General features: G+C 38.4%; 1 protein-coding gene across 1 annotated transcript in view; it reads right to left on the bottom strand.

The window, feature by feature from the left end:
• The window catches only part of RHOBTB3 (Rho related BTB domain containing 3), a 47,211-nt gene that overhangs the window by 5,741 nt on the left and 18,217 nt on the right, over positions 1-23,253 (bottom strand). Inside the window, exons 6-11 of the mRNA XM_010993962.3 lie at positions 22,782-23,147; positions 16,494-16,606; positions 13,434-13,554; positions 8,745-8,918; positions 6,378-6,544; positions 2,188-2,284 (exon numbers count right to left, since the gene is read on the bottom strand). Of these exons, the coding sequence (XP_010992264.1) occupies positions 2,188-2,284; positions 6,378-6,544; positions 8,745-8,918; positions 13,434-13,554; positions 16,494-16,606; positions 22,782-23,147 (1,038 nt within the window). The remainder of the gene's footprint in view (positions 1-2,187; positions 2,285-6,377; positions 6,545-8,744; positions 8,919-13,433; positions 13,555-16,493; positions 16,607-22,781; positions 23,148-23,253) is intronic.

Here is a 23,253-nt window from a genome sequence, read left to right as displayed (position 1 = left end):
TAATTTTTGAAGTTGAAAATAGGTAACTCTCTATGGAAGCTGCAAAGTGACTGTGACACGAACCCTTTTCAATTTCAAGTGAGCACGTGAAGTAGGCCGAGAGGAAGGCAACAGGGAGGAGAGGAGACTCCTCTCCTATGGGACTCCAGGGAGGACACATGCCTTCAAATGGATGGCCACTGCCCAATTCTAGCTTGTTGCCATGTGGGAAGATGGGCCCAGAGTAGCCCGACCTTCCAGCTTTTCAAAAGAAGCTAGAAATTTGGATTTTGAAACGTGACATGTTACGATTTTCAAATGTTGACACTAACTATATATATGTTTTTTATATCTATAATAATTATATATTATAATTTAACATAATATATAAAATACCACATGGTCCAAATGAAATCCCTTGGCAAGATAAGTTCAGCCCACAGACTGCCGGTCTGTGACTGCTGATACAGACTATCACATCCTCCCTTACCCACAGGGGCTTTTTCTCTCTGCCCAAGAGGACACATCACAGCAGGTCCTGGACATGAACAGGCACCACTGAATCAGAGCACTCATGATACTGTTTTAATTCCCATCAAAGGAACATAAGACAATCACTGACACAGCCTCATGTTCTTACCCTGCCTCGTCAAATTACACCCTGGAGTAGTGCTTCTCACTACACCAGGTGGTCATAACATACTTTATAGGCAACTGTATAAGCAATAAAATTTAAAAAAATTAATAACTCAAAGGCTTTAGAGAGCACCTTTCTCCCAAGGTTGGCACAGTATTCTACGTGAATCATATATCTACACAAGACAGTAAGTGGAAAATCATCTTTCTCTTCTTTTACAAATGAAGGTGACCTAAGGTGGTAGGATGAAGGTGCTTAAAATCAAAATGTTCATTTATTTCATTTTTAATTGACTCCTTAAAGAACAACTATGCAAGAATGCCCCTACTAACTAACTGCAAGGGGAAGTATGCCTTATGTTTAAGAATGGATTTTGTTTCTTGCACAAAGTGAACAGTTAGTAAACATCTATCATCCTGCTTTGATTTATTACATTACTCTTCTGCACTAATAGTCAGATTCTAGGCAAAGAGGCTCCCAATAGGCATACAATGTTTACTGACAGGCTGCACACGTCTGCCAAACACTGACTGTGTGTTTCTTGGTTTCCTTAACTGTACAACGAGTAGCTGAATGAAACCAGACATGTTCACATGTTTTAGCAGCTGATTCTCTCTTACAAGCAAAATCCTACGTAGAATTCTAAGACTTAAGCAAATAAAAGTGAGACTGCTCTGGATGAAGGTGGGAAGAAGGAGTCTAAGAAACTGCAAACACCAGCCTCTCCTCCTCCCTCCCTCCTGCCCCCACCCACTCCTGCTCTCTGCCCCCACCTCACAAGAGCTTCGGGCATCTCCAAGGAGGCTTCTCCGTTTAGAGTTTAGAGTTACTTGACCAGGGGGTCTTTAATTTCCTTTTCCTTTTAACTTGATTATTCCTTGAGCCTATTCCATGTAATAACATGAGCAAGCCATTGTATCTAAGCTGACTGCTGTCTATTCTGGCAACTATTCTATTTTCATTTTCTTTCATCTTACGCAGCACTCAGCAGCTCACCCTTTGACTGGTTTTAACCTTCACAATTTACCTTAAAAAATCACATTACATGTACTCTATGATCAGTAAATTTTTCAACACTCCTTGATCAATAAAAAATTGTTAATGCCAAGTAATATAACGAACCTACACAGAACCTACACAGGTGATACCAGTACAATAGAACTATATATTACAAGGAATAAATTTTTCTTTATAAGAAAAAATTCTTAAGATCTGTACTTTTTAAATTTTGCTTCTGACTTAGGTGGTTAAAACCAAATCTCATTTAATACAACCAAATGCCATCTGAGGCCACTTTATCTCTCTACTTCAGAAAAAAAAAAAGCACTTAAAAATGAATAGGAGCTATGAAACAATCGTTAGAAAATTTCTTGTGTAACACGGGTCAAGCTTCTTATGTAACACAGGTTACTGTAAGTTAAAGTGTCCTCAATTATCACACTGCATATCCAAAAGGAATGTATTACACTGACTTCTTATTTTTTAAAATCTACTATTCCTACAAATTAAGTCTCAAGTCTAAGAACAAAGAACATGAAGTTTTCTTTTCAAAACAGTAATTAGCCATCTACCTGAAAGATCCTGAAATTCAGGCTTTTGACTGAAGATGAGGTAGTTAGTGGCGATGAAATGAAGTAGCCAAGTTGAGAGGCAATCAGAGTGGTGAAACTGCAAAAAACAAAAATGGGAAGTGAAGCAATATTGTACACAACGACCATCGATATGAGGATTAGATGGTGAGAGTCGTCTGGAGAACACAGGGAAGGCCCAATTCCATGTTTAATGTGTCTGTACATGATGCAGCCTTCAGCCTACTCTGAGAGCAGACAGAAGAAGGGGGCATTATGAACAAATAATGATAAAAATCACATCAATGAAGAAACCAAATCAAATGAAGAACAATCTATGGCTGCCAGAGTGGCTGAATGTCTTTAAGCAGATGACAGGCCGCATCTGTGGGTAACAAAGACTATTTGAGGTTCTTGAGAATTTCATTTAAGCCTTCAATCTAAGGTCATGGCCTTCACAAACTGCACTTGTACCTGTGCAGAAAGTGACCCAGCAGGGAGAAGATTATGGTTAGTAAAGGTATACACTTGGCCATATCTCAACAAGTTCACCTGCAGAGAAAACCAGAGAATATTTTGAGAAGGAAAAGTCATCAACCTAAGGGTACGGGTTTCAATGTGTAAATATTTCTATGAGAAGGTTATGTCTGAATAGTTGCTTTTAAGTGGGATGTACTATTACACACTGAGCAGGGTTTCCATTTATCATCCTGAGTTCCAACAGCTAATGAAAGGGAAACTCAGAAACTTGGCCATGACATCATCACCTTGGTGCCAACCCAGTGACACTCACTAATCCATCTAACCACTCAATTCAGATGACAGTAAGTTGCTTCCAGACAAACTTGGAACATGAATATAGTTCTTTTTATTACTATTGCAGTAAAGTATACACAACTCAAAACTTACCATTTTAACCATCTTTAAGTGTACAGTTTGGTGGCATTAAGTACATTCACATCATTGTGCAACCATCACCACTATCTATTTCCAGAAATTTTTTATCTACCCAGAGTGAAACTCTATACCCATTAAAAAAAATAACTCCTCTTTTCTCCTATCCTCAGTCTCTGTAACCACTATTCAATTGTCTCTCAATGGATTTGACTATTCCAGGTACCACATATAAATTAAATTATACAATGTTTGTCCTGTTTCGTCTGGTCTATTTTACCTAGCATAATGTCCTCAAGGTGCATCCATGTTGCAGCATTCTCTACAATTTCCTTTTTAAGGCTGAGTAATACTCCATTGCATTATGTACCACACTTTGTTTATTCATCCATCTGTTGATGGACACTCAGGTTGTTTCCATCTTTAGGCTAAATATAGCTCTTTTAAGGACACTCAAAGATATTATATAAGCAATAATATGCTAAATTGAAAAAAGATTTGTAATCTCAAATCTTAAGGAGGAAACTCAAGTATTGCTCTTTTTAAAAGTTATAATGTGGGAACATTTTAACATGTAAATTCATAAGTCCCTCTGATTTTCATTACATAAAATCAGAATTTTTGAGTTGTAAGAGACTTTATAGCTCATCTAAAACCAGATCACATTTTAATAATCTTTTTTCACTTTATGTTTTAGCAGATGAATGTGAGTGATCTCAAGGGAACAGAGCAAGCATGTGTAGCTATTTTAACAGAAGCCACTGGAACTACTAGATGGTTAATCCAGAGCAGAAAACCTACCAACTGAAGGTGAGAACACAGCCTAAGGGCTGTGACTTCGAAAGAGAAGGGAGATCACAGAAATGAATAGCTGGCTACAAAAACATGGTTCAAATACAGAATTTTATTTTTGAACAAAATTTAAGATTTAATAACTGTGGGCTCTTGGCAAGTGATGATACGTATCTCACTGGAAAAAGTATGTTTTTGGAAGAATATGTGCTGACTTGAAAAAACTTGTTTAAACTGAGATAAATAACAGAATTTTAAAAATATATTAAAAAAAAAACCCTATAAACAAAATGCTATAGCATTTAATAGCCCTATGAAGAAAATAATGATGGAGAAAGTACCCAAAAACTCATAAGGAAAAGATGAGAAACAAAACTGGTGACCGGAAGCAGCCAAATTTTAATGCACAGATTATAAGTAAGAAGTTGAGTTCAAAACTGTAATATGAGAGTAAATAAAACTTCATAGGAATCATCAAAGTTTGCCACACAGGGTCTAAAGGGGAGTAGAGATAAGGAAATCTCTACCTAAATCTGAAGGCACTGATCTGGTTAAGGGGAAAAAAGCCTCTGTTGCATGTTTAGAGTTCAACTTGATGGAAATATATGAACCTGAAAGTAGAACCATGGTAAAGAACTGAGAGAGGTTAGGGGAAAGTTCCAGCAGAAGTGAGAGAATACCAACACTGCTTATCTCTACCAAAGGTATGAATGATGCTTTCCTGATACACAATACAAGACTGGCAGAGATGATCGAGGGACTGGAAATTTCAATTACTCAGAGAGCTATGGGAAGTCTAATTCTGTCAAAAGACAGTTTCACCTCCTAGAGGTCAGAGAAGCAGTAACTGAAGTCTGACTAACCGATGAACTGGCTGGCAAAGTGGGACCTCAACCCCGGAACTTCAGAGACAATTGGGAAGAATATGATCCTGTTTCTGTGATTCATAATCGGAAAATGAGGGACCACCAGGAATAGACTAAAGGAAAATTGGTAAATGTAAGCTTTATTTTAGCAAATAAAAGCCTTCAGAAACAAATAGTAAAATTCAAGAAGAGTTGGTATCTCAGATTTTTTAAATTCAAGGGAAAAAATAAGGATAATCACATAGTCAGAAACCAGTCAGGAAAAACAGATAAGGAAGAATTTCTGACAATACAATCATAAGTGACGCTGATGAGGAACTGTGTGTAGGTGTGTGCGTGCGTGTGTGCGTGTGTGTGTGTGTGTCTGGAGTTGGGGGGGCACTTAAAGAAATCAATGCAACCATGCAGGAAGTTCCCTTATGCGTGAGTTACTTAAAAGGATACTACAAGACAGGGAAAGAGAAGCTTGAGTCCATTTTTCAAAAGCATGAAAGACTTGTTAGAATGTAGGAAAATGATACATCAAAAATGAACTGTTTGTGAAAATGAACTGTTTAGAAAGAATAAAAAAGAACTTTTAAACTAAATCTAGAGGGTAGCTATTAATCCCCAGGCTCAATGTAAATATTTTACAAAGAGAGATCAGGGTTACTCAATTTCTTACTCGTTTTTTTTCCCTAATATTAAATACATATGATCTAATGACTTGAATATGAAAGAAATGAACTCCAGAATAGTTAAGGAGTTAGTAAGAGAAGACTGAGATGCTTTAAATGATTTCCTTTTCATGCCCAGAAATAGATACATTGATTAATGACTTCATCACAGTGTGGAGGAAAGCTTTTAGCAGCCCCAGAGTCTATCCTTTGCCCCACTATGTGGCTCTATCTTAGCAACTTGGATGAAGACAAATTTGTCATATTTTCCTAATATTTCACAAAGCCCTGATAGTCTGTAATGAAGGATCAAATGCATTCCTGTGAAAAAGACTTAGAAGGCTCAGCGTGGTGCAAGCTCAGTACACATCACTGTGTTCCACAACCGCTCCAAGCCCCAAACCTATCTTAGGATGGGCAATGGAATGTAGACTAACAGCTCATACAATGGGACATTTCAACAAAAGGTGTTTGAAAGAATTGATGAAGGACATCAGTACTTCCTACAAACAACCAGAACTTCAAAACACATTCATAAAGTGAATGTATGAATGAATAAATGAATGAATGAACAAATAAATGAGTTCAGCCTAACCACCTCTATCAGTATGTAGGCACCAATCCTGTCACTTTCCTTTCAGGAACCCTAAGGTGTGATCATTTGTAGGGGGATCAATGTAAATTCTATTTCCTATAATGCCTATATGAAACAATACTGCACCACACTCAACTGACTCTAATGAGGGTCACTACTCAGTTCAAAATTCTACCTCCTTATTTGAAAGGGACTGTTCAAAAACCCTATGCTTCAAAATCATCTGACTGCAGAAAATGTTGTGAGGGCACATTTACCTGATTTAGCCAAACTTCCAAACTAAGACAAGCACTAATATATCTCTTAATAAACAGAAAACATTCTAACGTAATATAATTTTTTTGTAATTAAAAAAAAAAATCAAACAACCAGATACCCAGGGCCAATTACCTTGGCTTTTTTGAGCAGGTCAACTATGTCGAGGTTCATAGACGCCAGCTCCCTGCTCGGCATGCTCTGCAGCTGGGTAATGATAAACAGCTCACAGATGTGCTGCAGTCTGGATACTTGGTACATCTCCGCACAGATCAGGAGACACATAGCCTGGAAAATGCCGGCTGATGCAGGAAGGGAGACAAGAGAAAATGGACAGTAAAACCATTTCTTTTATGACCTAAAAACAAAACACCACCACAAAACAGAAACAAAAAAATGTCAACTGGATCATCCAGTGTAGAAGAGAATGCCTAGAAAAAGCCTTGAAGGAGTGAGTCAGCCTTCTCCATTTCAAAGCAAATTCATTCAAGCCTTCACACTCAGAAGTGAATCTGTTGTTGTTGTTTTTAATTCTCTAGAGAAGGAGATTCTACAGTTGTCCTTAATAATCAATCTGAGGGCTGTCAAGCAGTTCTTCCTGGTAGCTATACCAGATCTTTGGAATTTTTCTTCTCCTGGCTTTAGTCCTCAGGTTTGTTAATTTTGTTTTTATTGTGGTAAAATAAACAGAAAATTATCATTATTCATTTTTAACTGTAAAGTTCAGTGACATTAAGCACATTCACATTGTTGTGTAACCATCACCACTACATTTTTTAAAACTTTCTTCATCTTCCCCAACTGAAACTCTGTACCCATTAAGCGGTAACTCCCTTTTCCTCCTTCCCTCAACCCCTGGCAATCACCCAGGCTTTTCTGTTTGTTTGTTTAACACTTCTCTATAAGCCTGATTTTTTCATGTAATTCCTTCATGTCCTTCCCTAAATTCCTTGCCTTTTTTGTAGATAGAAACCAAGAATAGTGTGTATGATAAATATTTCACATAATAGACTACTTTCCTTTCTGTAATTTTCCCAGTGCAAATATTCCAATATCCAGCTTAACTTTTTGATTATTTATTCTGACTCATCTTCCCCGGCACCTTCACCTGTTAACAGTTTTTAAAGTGTTTTGTCTTAAAGCTACTGTTACTTTTCTGAGCATTCTTCTAATTAGCAAGATAAAACAAAAGTCAAAGCTTCAATTACTCTTGTAAGGGAATGATTGAAAAACTAAGTTTTCTTGTTATTCTAAATTTTAAAATGTAATATACATATTTGCCAGTACTGAAATAATAAAATACACAATAACACACATTCTGATGAGAATCAATACTTTCATTTTTTATTGAGCAGAAATGATAAGCCAGTCTTTAACACAAACAGTAATAACAGTAACTAGCTCCAAAATACTCCACAGCTAGCTGCAAGACCAGAATTAATTCAATTAAAAGAAGAATTTTCTGTTTTGGAACTTCTAAAACTTTTCCCTTGAGGGCTCATGACTTGTTTAAAACTTATGAGATTTCAATAGCAAACATCGGAAATCTTCCAAATCTAAAAATTAAAGCAGTAAACTTGAAGAGACGTATGGTCTGAAATGTGTACTTTCTTTTATATTTGCTAGGGTGCCTGGTTCAGTTATCAAGGTCTCAGGCTCCTGGACTAAGTAAGCCACCACGGGCTTATTCTAGTTGTATTTGTGCTGGGAGCCATCTGGTGGCCAAAGGATAAAGACTAATTAAAGGAGGCCTCCATGCCTGCATCCCAAGGCTACAGGCCTGTAGAAAGGATTCTACAATTTCTCCAAAGAGCCTCCAGATACAGGAAACCTGCAAAATGTTCCAACCTGCAGCTACTATAGACAGTTCCTGGTCAAAGACAGTCCCTAGGTCAGTGAATAGGGAAATAAATCCTACAGTCCATTAGGTATTCTGAACCATTTAGGGGAAGTTTTTAGAGAAGTCACCTTTAGGGAGTCTGACTCTAGGAGAAGTGAGAAAAAGGCCTTTAAAAAACCCAGATCCTCTGGGCCAGAGGGATGACCAAGGGAATCTTGGAATACTGAAATACCTTACAAGTGCCTTCATCAGAAGTCAGAGCCATAAAAGCAGCTGCCTAACCCTCTTCTCACGAAAGGGATAGTGTTCCAAGGAGCCCTCTGCCCCAGTCTGTAGAACTGGAGTAGCCACTTGGTACCACGAGACACTTCCACTTCCAGGGTGCCTGCGGTGAGCGCCATGCTGCAAGTGCTGGCTGGGACATGTGAACTTACACCAGGGTCAGAGAGCCCCAGAGAGATACCCAATCACTGCTCTTCCACTTGAACTGACTGAAAATTCACTGCTGCACCAATATCACCTCCACCTGCTTTAGCACATTCCATGATGTCAGCTCTCATAAACCGTAAATGAAAACAGATTTCATAGAAAGCAATTTCTCCAAACAGGTTATTAGGAAAGAAAGGTTTATGAGATACTATCTAACATTTATAGCTGCTCACCTGGACAACAGGAGTCTGTGTATAGGTATTCTAAGAATGACAAGAAAGTCTCTTTGGAAACACCATAAACTGGAATCAGAACACTTTTTGCTTCCATGTAATTCCCATTAAACATGGCTGCCATCACTTCACAGCGGGCCACCAGGATGGCCCTGTGGGCTGGCACCGTCGTACCTGTAAGGTTCAAGTGGGAAGTAAAGCTGAGTAAGATAAACTTGCAGAGTTACTGTTCTAGCAATTTCTCTCCTAATTAGAATGGTATTGCATTAGGTACAGCCAAGCTGATATTCAGAAACCAAATTTTCAGGTGATAAACAGCATTAATTCAGACTTTTTAGCTTTTAAATAAACTGAAAAACTGAGAGTTCAAAAGTTGACTATAAAACCAACACTTTACAAGTCAGGAAACTATTTTTTCCTTAGTTTCTTATTTCCTGAATACAGAAACACTGAAATGAAATATTCTGCTTCATGTTTTTATAATGAAACATCTATTCTTTCCAATTGGCTTGAAATACCACCATCCACCCCTGTCCACGTGCCTCTCAAGAAAACACAGCCATTACTCTTCTTAGCCAAAAGCACTTTCCTTTATTAGAAACAGGAAAATGCAGGAAGTAAATCATCCTTAGGCTAAGCAGTTCATAGATTACAGCAGAAATGGCAAGGGAATCTCTTATGGGGCCCAGAGGAACATTTCAGACTTTATGGGAAATTTGGAAGGGGATAACCTAGTCCCCTGCTTTCTCCCCATCATACTACTGCCTCAGGGAGCCTCTTTCCTAAATGAACAATGCCTGCTTCTTGGGAGAGCCAGAGCTGCTTTAAATTTTAAAGATCCCTCAGTCTATACCCCTCACTGAAACTCATTCAACTAAACTGACTCTTTAGTGAAAACTTGCTAAGCTCTCCAGCTACTGCGCCACCCACCAAGGCAGTGCCAGATGGGACACACGTGGGCCTAGGACTCAGGGCAGAGAAACAGTTCTCTCCACACCCACCCCCTTAGGAAACCATGAAGCCACAGCCACCTTCAGTTCAGTCTAGATTAGATCAACACCATCATCAAGCATCCACCACTTGCCAGTCACCATGTTTGGTACTGAAGGTACAAAGATGACAAAGATGGAGCTACCCTGCTTTGGAGCAGCCAAGCTTTTAGTTTGGAAGAAGACATCACAGCCAGTATGAGTGACAAAACTGCCTCCTTTCAGAAAGTAACTCTATGAGCCAGACCACTCTGCTCTGCCCAAGTGTGCATCCCTAAAATCTTGTACTTCTCAGGTGCATATGTCCTCTAAAATATTTACAATTATTGGGTTCTTCACCCTCTTTAAATCCAATCAAAACATCTTCTGGCTCAGAAAAGAAGAAAAAAGTTCTGTGTAAGCCCAGTGACTTTCTCCAAAACCAGTAAGTCCCTTAGGATCCATAAGCAACATCCGACAGTGCCAGTTCTGAGCTCACTGCTTGGCACTGTCATCCGCACAGGCGCACCTCCTACAGGAGCAGGGAGAAGCTGCACACCTCCTAGCAGGCAGCTTTCCCTCTGCCTTTAGGTCGCCTATCCTCAGTGTTACAGTGTCCATCGCTGAGAGACAACCAGTTTCCATAACCAAAGCATGCTGGATATATCTGTATACAGCAATTAACAAAGAATTTAAACAGGTTGCATTTTGACCTGTAATTTTAAGGTTTTAAAATCTCATACAGGGAACAATGAGAAAAAGAAAAAGGAAATAAAAAGTATTGCTAAAACAAACCAGATAATGTATCATTTGGGTTAAAATTGGCCAAAAATATCTAGTAGATAGTAGTAGATGGGGAAGAAATTTATAGGTAGCCTTGAAATTTTAACAGAAATTTTCCATTGATAATGTGGTTAGAAGAGTTACAAAACCAGCAGCAAAATGCTCAGTACCATGAAGCATTTTCAAAGCCCATTTCAAGCTTGGAATTTAGTCTGAAAAACGATTATACTTCCAGTCAAAAAAACAACAATTTCTGTTTCTTACCTTTTCAAACTACTATTTTGGTGTTATAAATTGTTCTACTGTGAGACTGTAATAAAAATACCTCAGCATAATTACATTTTAAAACACTGTATATAAATTGTATAAATGTATAAGCAGTGTATAAAACATGCTGAATGGAAATAATGTGATTACGAACTCAATAGCAATAGGAAAGAACAGAGGATTTACTGGGGGGAAAAGAGCAACTTTCTAGTTAAAAGATAAACATTTCCTTTGGAAATGTTAAGGCCTACAGTAACGTTCCTTTGTAGTATTTAATTGCTGTTACAGTTTTTAAAGAATTTTTTTTTAAGGAAAAGTGTTTTAAGAGTGAAACAAAATTCAAAAGCCCAAGTTTTCTAGTAACTTTGCATTGATTATCAAAGGTCTTTATTTTTGTTATATACTAAAATAAAATTTGTCATACCTTCTTCACATTACTCACCAAGTTTAAAAAATGAAATTCTTAGAATTATTTTGTTTTATTCTGAAAACAGGAAACTTGCCTAGCTCGAGAGAGATCTAGAATATGTACTATCTAAGTGAACAGGACAGAATGTAATTCTGTAAAAGTGTTTTTCACAAGGCATAGATTCAAATGTCAAAAGGAAACATATCTTTTTATATCAGATCCAAAAGTTTACCAAGACTAGTTTTAGAACTGCTATTTTTTTTTTAGATTACTTAATGGAAAAAGATACAAACCCAAACAACAAATTGGTGGTGGTAGTAAAAAAAATATATATGTATATATATATGTATCTGCATAAGTGTATATTTGATGACTATTCATTTCAAGGGTAGTAAATAGGTTTTATATCCCATGGCAACTCCAGCCAGCTGTTGGTGATGCCTGGAACATTTTAAAAAGAGAATTTGCTGCGGCTCTGGGTTCAGCAGGAAAAGATGCAGTGATCCACCAGTGTTGGCTGCCATTGTAGGGGGAGGGGAGGGGAAGGGAATCTGCCCATCAGGCCTCTATATACACCTTCATATGCAGCATCTCCATCGCCATGACCACTCTCCCAGGTAGAAACAAGTATTGCCCTTTTATAGGTGAGGAAACAAAGGATCAGGATGTAACATGACACAGCCAAATCTATTACACAGTAAATACGTATCCCAACAAGATCCCAGCCAGGTCTTTCGCTACCATCTCATCAAGCTTAAGACGAAAAAGGACCTTTTAGAATCTACACGATTCACTTTCTTCACTTTGCAAATGAGAAGACTCAAGGCCAGAAATCTTCTGGACTTGACCAAGGACACGCACTGGTTGGAATGCAAAGCCAAAGCTAGATCTGTGGCATCAGCACAGGCATACAAAGAGCCCTTGTACATCCAGCCTCTGTAAAGGTGGGGACTGTGAGCAGGCACCTGCAAAGGGTCAGTAGGTGGAATCGTGGAAGAAAAGCAAGAGACTGTGAGGTAGGAGTCTCCACACCACTGCATGTTTTTTTTCCCTTAATATAACATATTTTCACATGTTACATATTCCCTTTGAAGAACTTTTCAGTAGGTTATGTTAACATAACAGTTGGTGTTGGTGCTTTCCATGCAAATTATAAGCAAATTTGGTCTCTTGTTAGCTTTCTTTTTCCAAGTCATTTTTTACATAATTTCAAGGTCACTCACTATCCTATTCTCAGTGGCCCACACTCACAATGCAGCTACTGACAGTAGCCTATCCAAAGGCATCCTGGAAAATTTCCAATTCACTGTTTATCTTGGCAAGTGATCAAAGTTAAAAGTAAAACAAATCCTTCTGGGGAAATTTTTTAAAAAGTACATGACTGTTAACTACCATACATTTCCACCATAAAATTAAATTATTATCTTCCTTTCAGTCACAGCCCACCTGAAACTCCACTTAATTCATCTGAAACAGCTCCTTCTAGACTTCCTGCACAATTGAAGATATCTAACAATTCATTTTTAAGATTATGCTTTCAATCTATTAAAGTGACAAAATTATCCAAGCAAATAATCAATAATGGGCATGAAAACAGCTCATGTTTATTAAAATTAGGTAGCACTACTTTCCCACAGAGATAAAAAGCAGCTCTCAGTTGCTCTGGTGATAATTCTCAGAGTGCTGTGAGGAGTAAATGTAGCAATATCCATGGAGGCCTGATGTGAGCCAGGCATGAACCTCAACCAGAGTAGTTCCCTGTGCTCAGTTAGAAAGGAAGAGAGCTGCAAAAATAAACTAAAGGTAATAGGGGGCTGATTTCATTTGATTTAAAAACTAGGATCTTAAAGAAATACATGAAAATATACAATGGGGTGATATTACAGATCACCACACCCCTTGCTAGTTCCTAAAAGCTAATTAAGTACTGGGTAAGGGGAAAAAAAAACTAAGGAAAATATACATTTCTTTGCTTATTTTAATAAAATATTTTACTTCCCTAGAAAATTTTTGTAGAAACTCAAGCAGTGTTAATCTACATCCTACAATAAAGAATAGTCATTCCTTCACCCAAAATATTCAAAGCTGAAATAGAAAGTTAGGTAAGAAAATAAGAAATAAAAGTGAATGATGAAGGGGGTGAGTATAGCTCAGTGGTATGTCCTAGGTTCAATCCACAGTAACTCCATTAAATAAAAAAATTTTTTTAGAAAGAATTTGAAAAAAAAGTGAATGATGAACTGTGTAAAAATCGAACCATACCTTGTATTTCGAAGACAACATCAGCAAGCATTGGTTTATTAAGGAAAAACTTGAGAGAAGTGTTATAGAACCACAGAGGTTTTCTGGCTTGATAGGTTTTGCAGTTCCTTAGGCAATTAAACTATAAGGAAAAACAAAATACAAGGGGAAGTGTTATACAATATGCTTTGATAATTTGGCTAGAAAACTTGGAAAACTGTGCTAATGTCTAAAGAAATAATGATTACCTACTCTACGGCATCTCTGATCACAGCTGTCATGGAAACTTACCCTCAAGAACTACATCTGCGACCTCTCAGTGAGCAACACTGTGCTACCCAGGACTCACAGCAGTGAAGGAACTGGTTAAGTGAAAACTCAGCTCTACATCTGAGAAGCTGTGGGGTCCTGAATTCCAGGGGGCCTTAGTTACCTGGGAAACAGACAACCGTAGCCCAACCTCATATGAACACCTAGTAAAATATGTTTGCATATACAACCTGCTTGTTTGTTCACTAATTAAGAAACTATATACACAAAAATTTATTTTGTAATTAAGAAAAAGTACATATTTTCCCCTACCACACAATGTCCTATTGCTTTACTAGATCAACATTAAAATACCTGAGAGTAATGAACTAATTTATCTCCATCTTAATCTACAACCTTATAATCCTAAATATCTTTCCTGTTCATAGCTGGGGCTGCAGGAATCTATCAAAGGTTGTCTGGATCCCTGATCTGGAGCCCCGGAGAACCCTTCCCATGACTACATCTATCTGTCCTCTCACAACTGCTAGCTGGCGGCCTCCAGTGACAGTGCCTCTGTCTGACCTGGGGGTCTCCAGCCTTCCTCTGCTCCCCACTCAGGAGTTAGTGCTTTGCTTATCCTTTCTCTGATCCTTCGGACATTCCTTTGTGCCAGTTCCAGAAACCGAGGGCCAGCCCCTTTTCCCTTCACCCATTTCCCCTGCTGAATCTCAGAACCTCAGCCCAGGTCAGAGCTCTGACCCTCTGCTTGGCTAGGGAGGGAATTCAGAAAGCTTTATTCCTAAGAAATAATTAAGTGTACAACTTTAGCAATAAGAATAAATGGCACCAACTTTCCAGTCTGGATTAATCTCTATGGTGGGAACTCAAAATGTTTGGTGAGAAAGAAAAAAAAATATTATCTTTCCTTCCCAAAGAAGAAGAACATATGCTCCAGGATGACATCCATGAGCAAAACAGACAACCTAAACAGGATCATACAAAACCTGCTCCTACAAGTTATACTCTCAAATCCTATATACAGTATAGGATTATATTAATACACATCGAAGGAACTCTTGGAGAGGAATGCCACAAAACAGTCAAAAAGCATCACCGGAACCTGAGAGCTGGCAGGACTTCACAAATCATCCGGTATATTCCTCATTTTACAGAAAGCCCTGAGAAAACTTCGTCAAAGCCACAGGCAATTCTTGGCAGACTCACAATTTAAATGTACATTTCCTGATTCCCAATTCATTGTTATCTCTCTGTGTTGTCCTCAATGAAGGAGAGAGAATCTTACCCTAGGAAAGCACAGGAAGAAAGCACAGAACTCTCCTGTCTTCCTATGCAAAGGAAGGAATTTACTTTAATTTCATGGAATCATATAGTCCCCAGCTTTCCCTCCCGCAAGAAGAATTTGTTTTATTCTTGGTACTCAAAGGAATGACTGTGTTCAGAATCAGACCCAAGGAAACTTGCAGGTTTAGAACAAAAGACAACATTTCTGTCTTAACCATTCATAAAAAGGTTATGAATCTGTACCTCAGAAATACTACATAGACATATTTTATGTATGAATATATATATTCATTATTATGAATAATTATGAATCCGTATTAACAGATTTCCTTGTCACCTATGCCTTGAATTAGAAAAAAATGGGAGGGCAGAAGTTTGGAGAGATTACAAATATACATTTTCACTGGTCTATGAGCAAGTTAATCTAGAGAACTTTTGAAAAACAGAATGCAAGTTTATGTGTACATTTCTACAAAAGAATTATTTAGCTGAACTAGATTGTAAAACAGCTACCACCCTGCCATACACCTGTACAACTGGACATCTTCTGTATACCTGCTTCAATGTGTTATTAAAACAAGAAAAGAAAGGTCTTACCCCTTAATTCTGTTACTTTTGTTTAAAAAAAAAAGATCATTTTCTCAATTAAAGAATAGTCAGGAATCTTTATAAAAGTTAGTACAATTTTAAAATATTAACTTTAATTGTCAATAACTTAGGTTGTAGAATTGACAGTCAACTATATTAAAAATTAAAGAAATAATCATTTTTAAAAACTTAACCTAAACCTATACTTTGCTAAGTATTGCTCACAACTTACCTTTTTATCTACTGTAGCCAATTTGTTTATCACAGAACCTGAAATAAGAATACACTGGCTAAATTGTATAATGTAGTCATCTTAAAAGTTAACAAATTTACTTTCAAGGCCCTTACAGACTCTGCACAATCTAACTAGAGTTTTAAGGTGCACAAGTTTATGACCATATACAAAGTCTGTATTTTTATGGTGTTTGAACCTAATGTATAATTTTGAACCTATAGCAGATAAGAAACAAGTTCTTAACTGTCCATCTGGCTACATAGATGTCTCAGAACTCTTGAAAAAGGCACACACAGAAACTGCTTTACTCCTGAAAACTGTTTGGACTGACACTGTGAGCAGTGAGAAAGCATCCATCCAACAACCTTAACTGTAACTGGACAGATCAACAGCCCTTCATTCTTGACACAGACTGCACATTCCCAGAGCCCCAAGGGAATGTCTCAGAGGATGGAATTCACAAACCAACATTTTAAAGACATGACTCACATATACTTTCATTCTTACATGAATTAAAATCAGAGATAGCGAGAAATAACATGTGGCTTATGTTTAAAATATTTAAATGGCAAAAATATACTTAAGGAGAACATATGATATTACTGACTTATGACTCAGTATTATATTCATCACAGTATATTATAGTATATCAGTTATAACTCAGAGAAAGTCAAAGTGAAATAACTTATAATAAACTAATTTACCTTTCCTGGTGTTTTTAAAATGCATTTAACTTTCTCAATTACATTTGAAACATCCCCAGAATCTTTCACCTTCTTCCTGACATCTTCTTCCAATTCTTCCCACTGGAAGGCACCTGTAAACAAAGTAACATATATTGGATTTTTCTGTTAAAGCAGGAAGTAACAAAAATAAATCTCTTACTAGGTATCAACGTTCCCTCTTTTTTAGTATTTTCTTTTAATTTTTATTTACCAAACATATGTCCATGTAATTACATTAAAACATTTAAACAGTTCTCAGGTTTTAAAAAAAGTTTGTCCTCATCTAAATTATTTCTCAAAACCTAGAGTCTTCCTGAACAGCTGCCACCTCTTTACAGCAGGTAGTCAGCTAGCGGTAACAGCAATGGCTAGGATTGGAGTTTACCATCACAAGTGTTCCAACACCCAAACGCTTTACTCGCCCTGAGTAAGGGGCAGATGTGGTCTTTTCTAAGGTTGGATTAAATTGTACTCATCATGGAGAGCAGTGACTACACCAGGCAGAGGAAGAGAATGCATTCAGAAGGTCTCATGCACTGTCGGGGTCAGATGAGGATGTTCCATAGCCAACTCTACAGAACCCACCTGAAGAAGGGAGCTAAATAATTTTCTGATGAACTACACAACCATGGTATTGGAACAAAATCACCCCATCTGGTCCCACCTCTTGTGTTTTGACCCCAAACCACTTTCAAGCTTTTTAGGCTCACTTCAATTCTGTCAGCCCCCCTTTCCTCTGTGTCTTACAAAACTTCTGTTCCAGGGTCAGCAGAAGTTCCCCTTTTCCCAAACACTCCTGACAGCAGCCTCCTATCCAGCCTCCCTGCTCCCTAGAGGCCTTTTCCCCATCAAATATATCTCAGTATCAATGCTGATCAGTTTCCAAAAGTGTATTTTGGGAGATTGCCCCCATCCATCCCATGTCTTATAGGAAGTCCTACCTCCTAAAAATATTACTCAAAAAGGTGTAGAGTGGGTGGGCACAGCTGGGATACTCAGGTTCTAGTTCTCTCTCTGTCACTAATTCCTGCTGTGAATTCACCCAAATCACTTCACCTCTCTGGGTACCTTGAGATCTTGTTCTACCTGCTCTCAGTCTCTCTCTTCTGATGCTTCCCTTCAGGTACCCAGAACTTTGCCAGATACCTTCATGGATATTGGGAGTAGGGAGGGCATATAATAAATCTTTACTGAACCAATGAGATCAGGCAATTGCAGCCAGCCTATACCAATGAGATCCAAGCTCATCTGAAGAGTCAGAAGGTCCAGTTGCTCTCAGGCCTCCTGACAGCTGAGCCCTGCAATGCTTGGCACTCCTGCCTATCTTGAAGCTTCACCTTACCTGCCCTTTGTGTTTACCAGGGTGCATGGGGAGAAGGAGGGGGAAGGAGAGCCCTGACGTGAGACATTTGCTATTCTGTAGGGTAAATACTCCCATCATGGCTAAATTCAAGCTACCAATACGACAACACAGAACACAGACCTGGGAAGAGATAAATACCATCGGCTATCACACGTGGGTGCCAGCGGGCCCCCGCACACCACTGCTCCCCCCACCTTAATTGTTCTTTACTGACTTCACTGTCAGCTCTCCTTCCTCCCTAAATTCCCCAAGGGGTGCAGTCTAGAACACGTCTGTGCTTTTTGTTTTCCTCTTCCTCAACTAATGATTTTCAACTTTAAGTCACGTACTCTTTTCACAGTCTGATAAATTCTTCGGATCACTGCTCCAGAAAATCTGCCACGCACACACAGACATTAAGGTCTGTACAAAAATATCAGGAGTAGAAGAACCCCTTGGAAGCCAAGGGAACTCAGATCAAGAAAATTCACTCTAGGCCAGCAGCTCTCACCTCTAGCTGTGCATTACATTTACCTGGAGATCTTTTATAAAATACCATCAGAAAAGGTCTGATCCCCAGACCAGTAAAACTAGAATTTCTGGGGCTGGGGCCTAGACACTAATTTTAAAAGCCTCCCAGCTGATTCTTGTGTGCACTGAATGCTGCAACCGCCATTCTTCATTTAGACATTTCATCCACTATTCAAACCCAGGGTCAGTGGGATATAGCAAACTGTAGATGTAGGTATTTCTGACTGTCTACACTCATGTAGGCTAAAGGAGAGCACAGACATTGTTTCTCAGTAAAATTATATTAACAAAGAACATATACACAATATCTCCATTCAGAGGATTATCTGAAAGCATGCAAGCATCAAATCTAAATACATGGGATTAGTAGCAGGTAAATCCCTACAGGCCACCAATCTATTAGAGAACGGACACAGAAAAGATCCAATAACTGAAAATCAAAGTGAGACTAGTTCATAAGGGCACGCTAATGATTGGGCTGTTTTCATAATTAGAAATGCTCATCAAATCATCTTTGACACTTTTAGGTCCTAATAAAGCAATAATCCTTAGACTGGAATTTTCTTTTCTTCTTTTGTGGTAAAAAATTTAACATGCGATCTATCCTCTTAACAAAATTTTAGGTGCACAATACAGTACTGTGAACAACAGGCATGATGCTGTATGTACAGCAGATCTATAGAACTTACCTGTCTTGCATAACTGACTGGGATTTTCTTTAGTTAACTTCTCAGAGCACTTATTTACTTAGACTCTTATAGCATGGTCTGCTCGTGCATACTCAGCTGTCTTTTTAAACAGTGCAGAAAAGAGCATGCCACAGACTAACTCGAGCTGGAGAATACTATGCAAACTGAAGACGGAAGCTCATTTTCACGTATTTATTTACTCTGGCAACATTTCAATCAGTGATGTGAAATTCTAAGGGCTATCTGCAGCAGGAAGAGCTCAAAGCTGAATTCTTGAGGCTCTTAAAAAGATTTCAATTCCTAACCATCTGAGATGGTATGACTCAGGAATGTGCCAGCATAAAGACTGTATGGAGTATTTTAAGAATGTTACAACTGTACACCATTTAAGGATTACTCCTCAAGATCAGGAACCTGCTGGTCTTACTTCTCCGATTACTCCTTCTTCAGTGTTAGTCACTGAGTATTCACACATTATGCAAGGCTAGCTGTTATCCAACAGGAAACTAACGTGTGCAAAATAGACACACGTAAGCTGTGTCTGTTTGCTCAGAAATTTGAATAGGAAAATAAACAGAAGCCTTCTGGATGGGTGTAAAATGTTAACCAGACTATTCAACAGGCCTTGCCTAAATATGGGACCCAAATGTCCACGGTGACTCAACATGTACAAAATTTCAAATTTATAAAGGTTAAAAAAAAACCATGATATTTAAAAAGAATTAAGACATTCTTTGTAATTTGTTCTTTTTGTTTTGGTTTTTTTTTTAAAGCAGAAGATAGGATTAACATGATTTTTCAGCTCATGTTTGCTCAGGGCAAATATTTCTGAGTGTGCCCTGTCACGGAGTCCTGCCTCTGCATCCCAGCCCAACCGACGGGAGTACAAATGGCTCCTGTCTTCCGCCGTTTCCTACGTCACCCAGGGGTAGGCCTGGGCTTCTGTGAGGAAACCAGGGCATTGTTGGATCTTAAAAACTGTATTCTGTTCAAAAGTTGTTAAATGTTCAACAACAACAAGAAAAAAGCAAACAAAACACACAAGCCTGGCCTCTTTACTGAACTCTCTAGGTTTAAAATTTTTGTTTGCTTTGATAAAAAATTATCATTATTTTAAAAATGTAACCTATTCACAAAGACTAAAGGCTAAAACAAAACATCAGTAAATGTGGAGACACTTGAGAGTGAGGATCTGGTTGATTTTTTCTTCTCTTAAATTTTTTGCATTTTTCAGAATTGTCTTTACTGTGAAAATACAGCTTTACTATCTTTTTAAGCACAACGAACAATCGCTTTTGCTTGAGTCTGAGGTTATACCCTGTAAATAATTAAAGAATAATTAATAGGCACCTGCTGAAGCATTCTTTTCCCTTTTCCTCCACCTGCATCTGGGTCTCCCTATAGCCCCAGGTCATTGGTCTGTGGCCCTGCTCACAACTGCCACCACTTCTTGACTGGGTCACATACAAGGAGAGTTCAGAGCAGAAATGTAACAGCTCAGCGTCAGACTAAGAAGCCCATGCTCTGAACTGGTCAAGGGCTTGTGGCTCAGCAAGGTCTCCCTGCTATCCTGGCCCTCTGCCCTCTAAACTAAGGCTCACTTAGCTTCCACCCAACCACTAAGCATCCGCTTTCCCCACCTTCAGGCAGGGGCTGCAGCAGGGCACTGACAGCCCTAGCTTCAGGCAGCCCAGCATCACTCAGCTTTGCAGCTAACTCCATTTTGACCTTGTGCCTTTAGACTGATAACCAGGTTCCTCTCCTGGGCCTCTGGGCTGAATTCCAGGCCCTAATCCCCTGGCTGCGGCTGGTCCTAGTTCTTCCAAGGACAGATGTTGCAGCTACTTGTGGTCCACAGTATCAGCGTCGCCTGGAGACTGTTGGAAATTCAGAATCTCATGCCCCACTTCGGGCGTGCTGATGCAGAATCTGCACATGAACAAGATTCCCAACTGACTTGCATGCAGTTTATTTAAGGTTTGAAAAGCACTGGTCCAGGTGATGGACAAGCTGCAACACCAACCTGACCTGCTGTCAGAATGCTGGCCTTCCTGAGGTTGATCTCCAGAATAACAGGGCCGCCTGACTGGACTCTGTCTTGCCTGTTCTCTTGCATCTTCCCACCATCATGAGAGATGATATCTCTAAAGCCCAATCTGATCATGCATAAAATTCCAGAACAGCTTCTAAGAACAGCAGGAACCCTGCCAGCCTCATCTCCTTCCAGCCATCACCTCCCACTCTGTGCTCTAGCCATGGAAACTACCCATGGTTCCCAGAAACCAGCACTCTCAAAGATGACCTCTTCATTAATGCAAGTTTCCCAATATATTAATTTCTTTCAAAAAGCATTAGAATGGACACATGAAAAACTTATAGTAGGTAATGACTCTAGGAAAGGGGACTGAGGAACGAAGAGAACTTTTTCTTTGCTTTTCCCCTTTTTTTCATCTGTTTGTATTAATTTTACAATTTAAAAAAATTACTCCTTAGGAGAAAGACAAGCAGGTTCTGTCACTGGAGAGACATCTAGAGCTACCATATTAAAGAGGAAAGAGCTGACCTCAAAGTGTTCCTATACCTCTGAAAGTATTTAATGGATATTGTGGGAAACCTGAATAATTCATAATTTCAACAGCAAACTCATTGAAACGAAAACTGAACACTTCCTTCATGGTTCTCTGACATATCATTAAAGATGCTTTTTTCCTTTTAACATGTAAACATTTTGGTTTTTCAAAATTAGTTTTAAATTCTGAACTGAGATTCTAAGTTTAAACATAAAAATCTGTAATACTAAATGAAGTCTTTAACTTATCTGATTTATTCGTAAGATGATTCACAGCTACTAGAGTCTACTCATTAATTCAACCAACACTTGCAGAGAACCCACCATGTTGAAGGCACTGTGCTGGTGTGCTCTGCAGGAGTGGTTATCTATGCCTTTTCAAAGCCAATATTCACTTAACAATGGATTTAAGAGCTACTATCACATTCTACTCAAATATATATATATATATATATACATAATCCACTTAAATCTGCATGCTGCAAATGTATTTTTCACAATCATTAATTTTTATTTTAATTTATAAAACTAAACACAACCCAAATGAGGAAAGTAAAATCTTATCTTTAACATCAATCATTTCACCTGAAGACCACCCAAACCTTACAAAGATAAGGGCACAGTAAGTAAAAGAAAGAAGTCCAAAATATTCACAGCCAAAATTGATCAGACCTCAGCCTGAACTAATTTTAGACACAGTTTCTAGCTGCTAAACTGAGTGTAATGACCATGTTAACTTTGCTCCTCAAGTCCCTCCAAATCTGAGTCAAACAAAAAAATAAGTAGCTAGAGATACTTATTTTCATATGTATACTTGAATTTTAAAGTTAAACTGGACAATAAATTCTTCTATTTTCACATTTGTGGTTAATTTTTTAAAATTAAATACTAACACACCCACTCAATAGGAAAAGAGATTATTGCTTTTACATGTAGATTAAAAACCAAGGCAAGTAAACTCGTAAGGAGAGCTTGGACCAATTCCTATTGATAAAGCAAAAACTATTTCACATATAATCTTCACCTCAGAGGGTAGGAAGAAGATCAATGTAAAACCAAGCACTGCACTTGAGGGCCACAGGCATACTTCATTTCAGAAGCTTACAAAAATGCACCAGAACTATTTGAAAAGATACCTGAATAAATGAAGCGTAGAATGTCCGATAAACAAGAACAGAAGAGGGCGTCTTTAACTATGACTCGTAAGGGTGGGTTGCCTGGAGACTCCTGGCTAGCACCTGGAAACGCAGCATCTCTGTTGATAGCGAAGAGATCCTGGGTAGTTCGGATGATACTGGAATCCTGAATGTCAGCAGGACTCTTCACATTGAAAAGCAGCATGAATACATGGCTGACTGCGCAGAGAACAATTTTGTGGGCCTCGACCACTTCCTTCAAATCTGGGTTGTAAAATACCACATCCACACACTGGCAGCAGAACAGCAAGTTATTTAAATCAGAGTTATAATGCGATGCTTCAGCCTTTAAGACAGGCATTTTTTCTGTTTCAAAAAAATAAATAAAAATAATACACTATTCTTTAGATCTACAGATCCCATCATTTCAGGTTCATTTTAAGCAAAACAAAACACTATTTTAAAATATTAT

This window comes from Camelus dromedarius, chromosome 3, assembly GCF_036321535.1.
Source record: "Camelus dromedarius isolate mCamDro1 chromosome 3, mCamDro1.pat, whole genome shotgun sequence".
Lineage (NCBI taxonomy): Eukaryota > Metazoa > Chordata > Mammalia > Artiodactyla > Camelidae > Camelus > Camelus dromedarius.
Note: the sequence above shows the minus strand (reverse complement) of the source record. Positions and strands in the feature narration are given on the sequence as shown.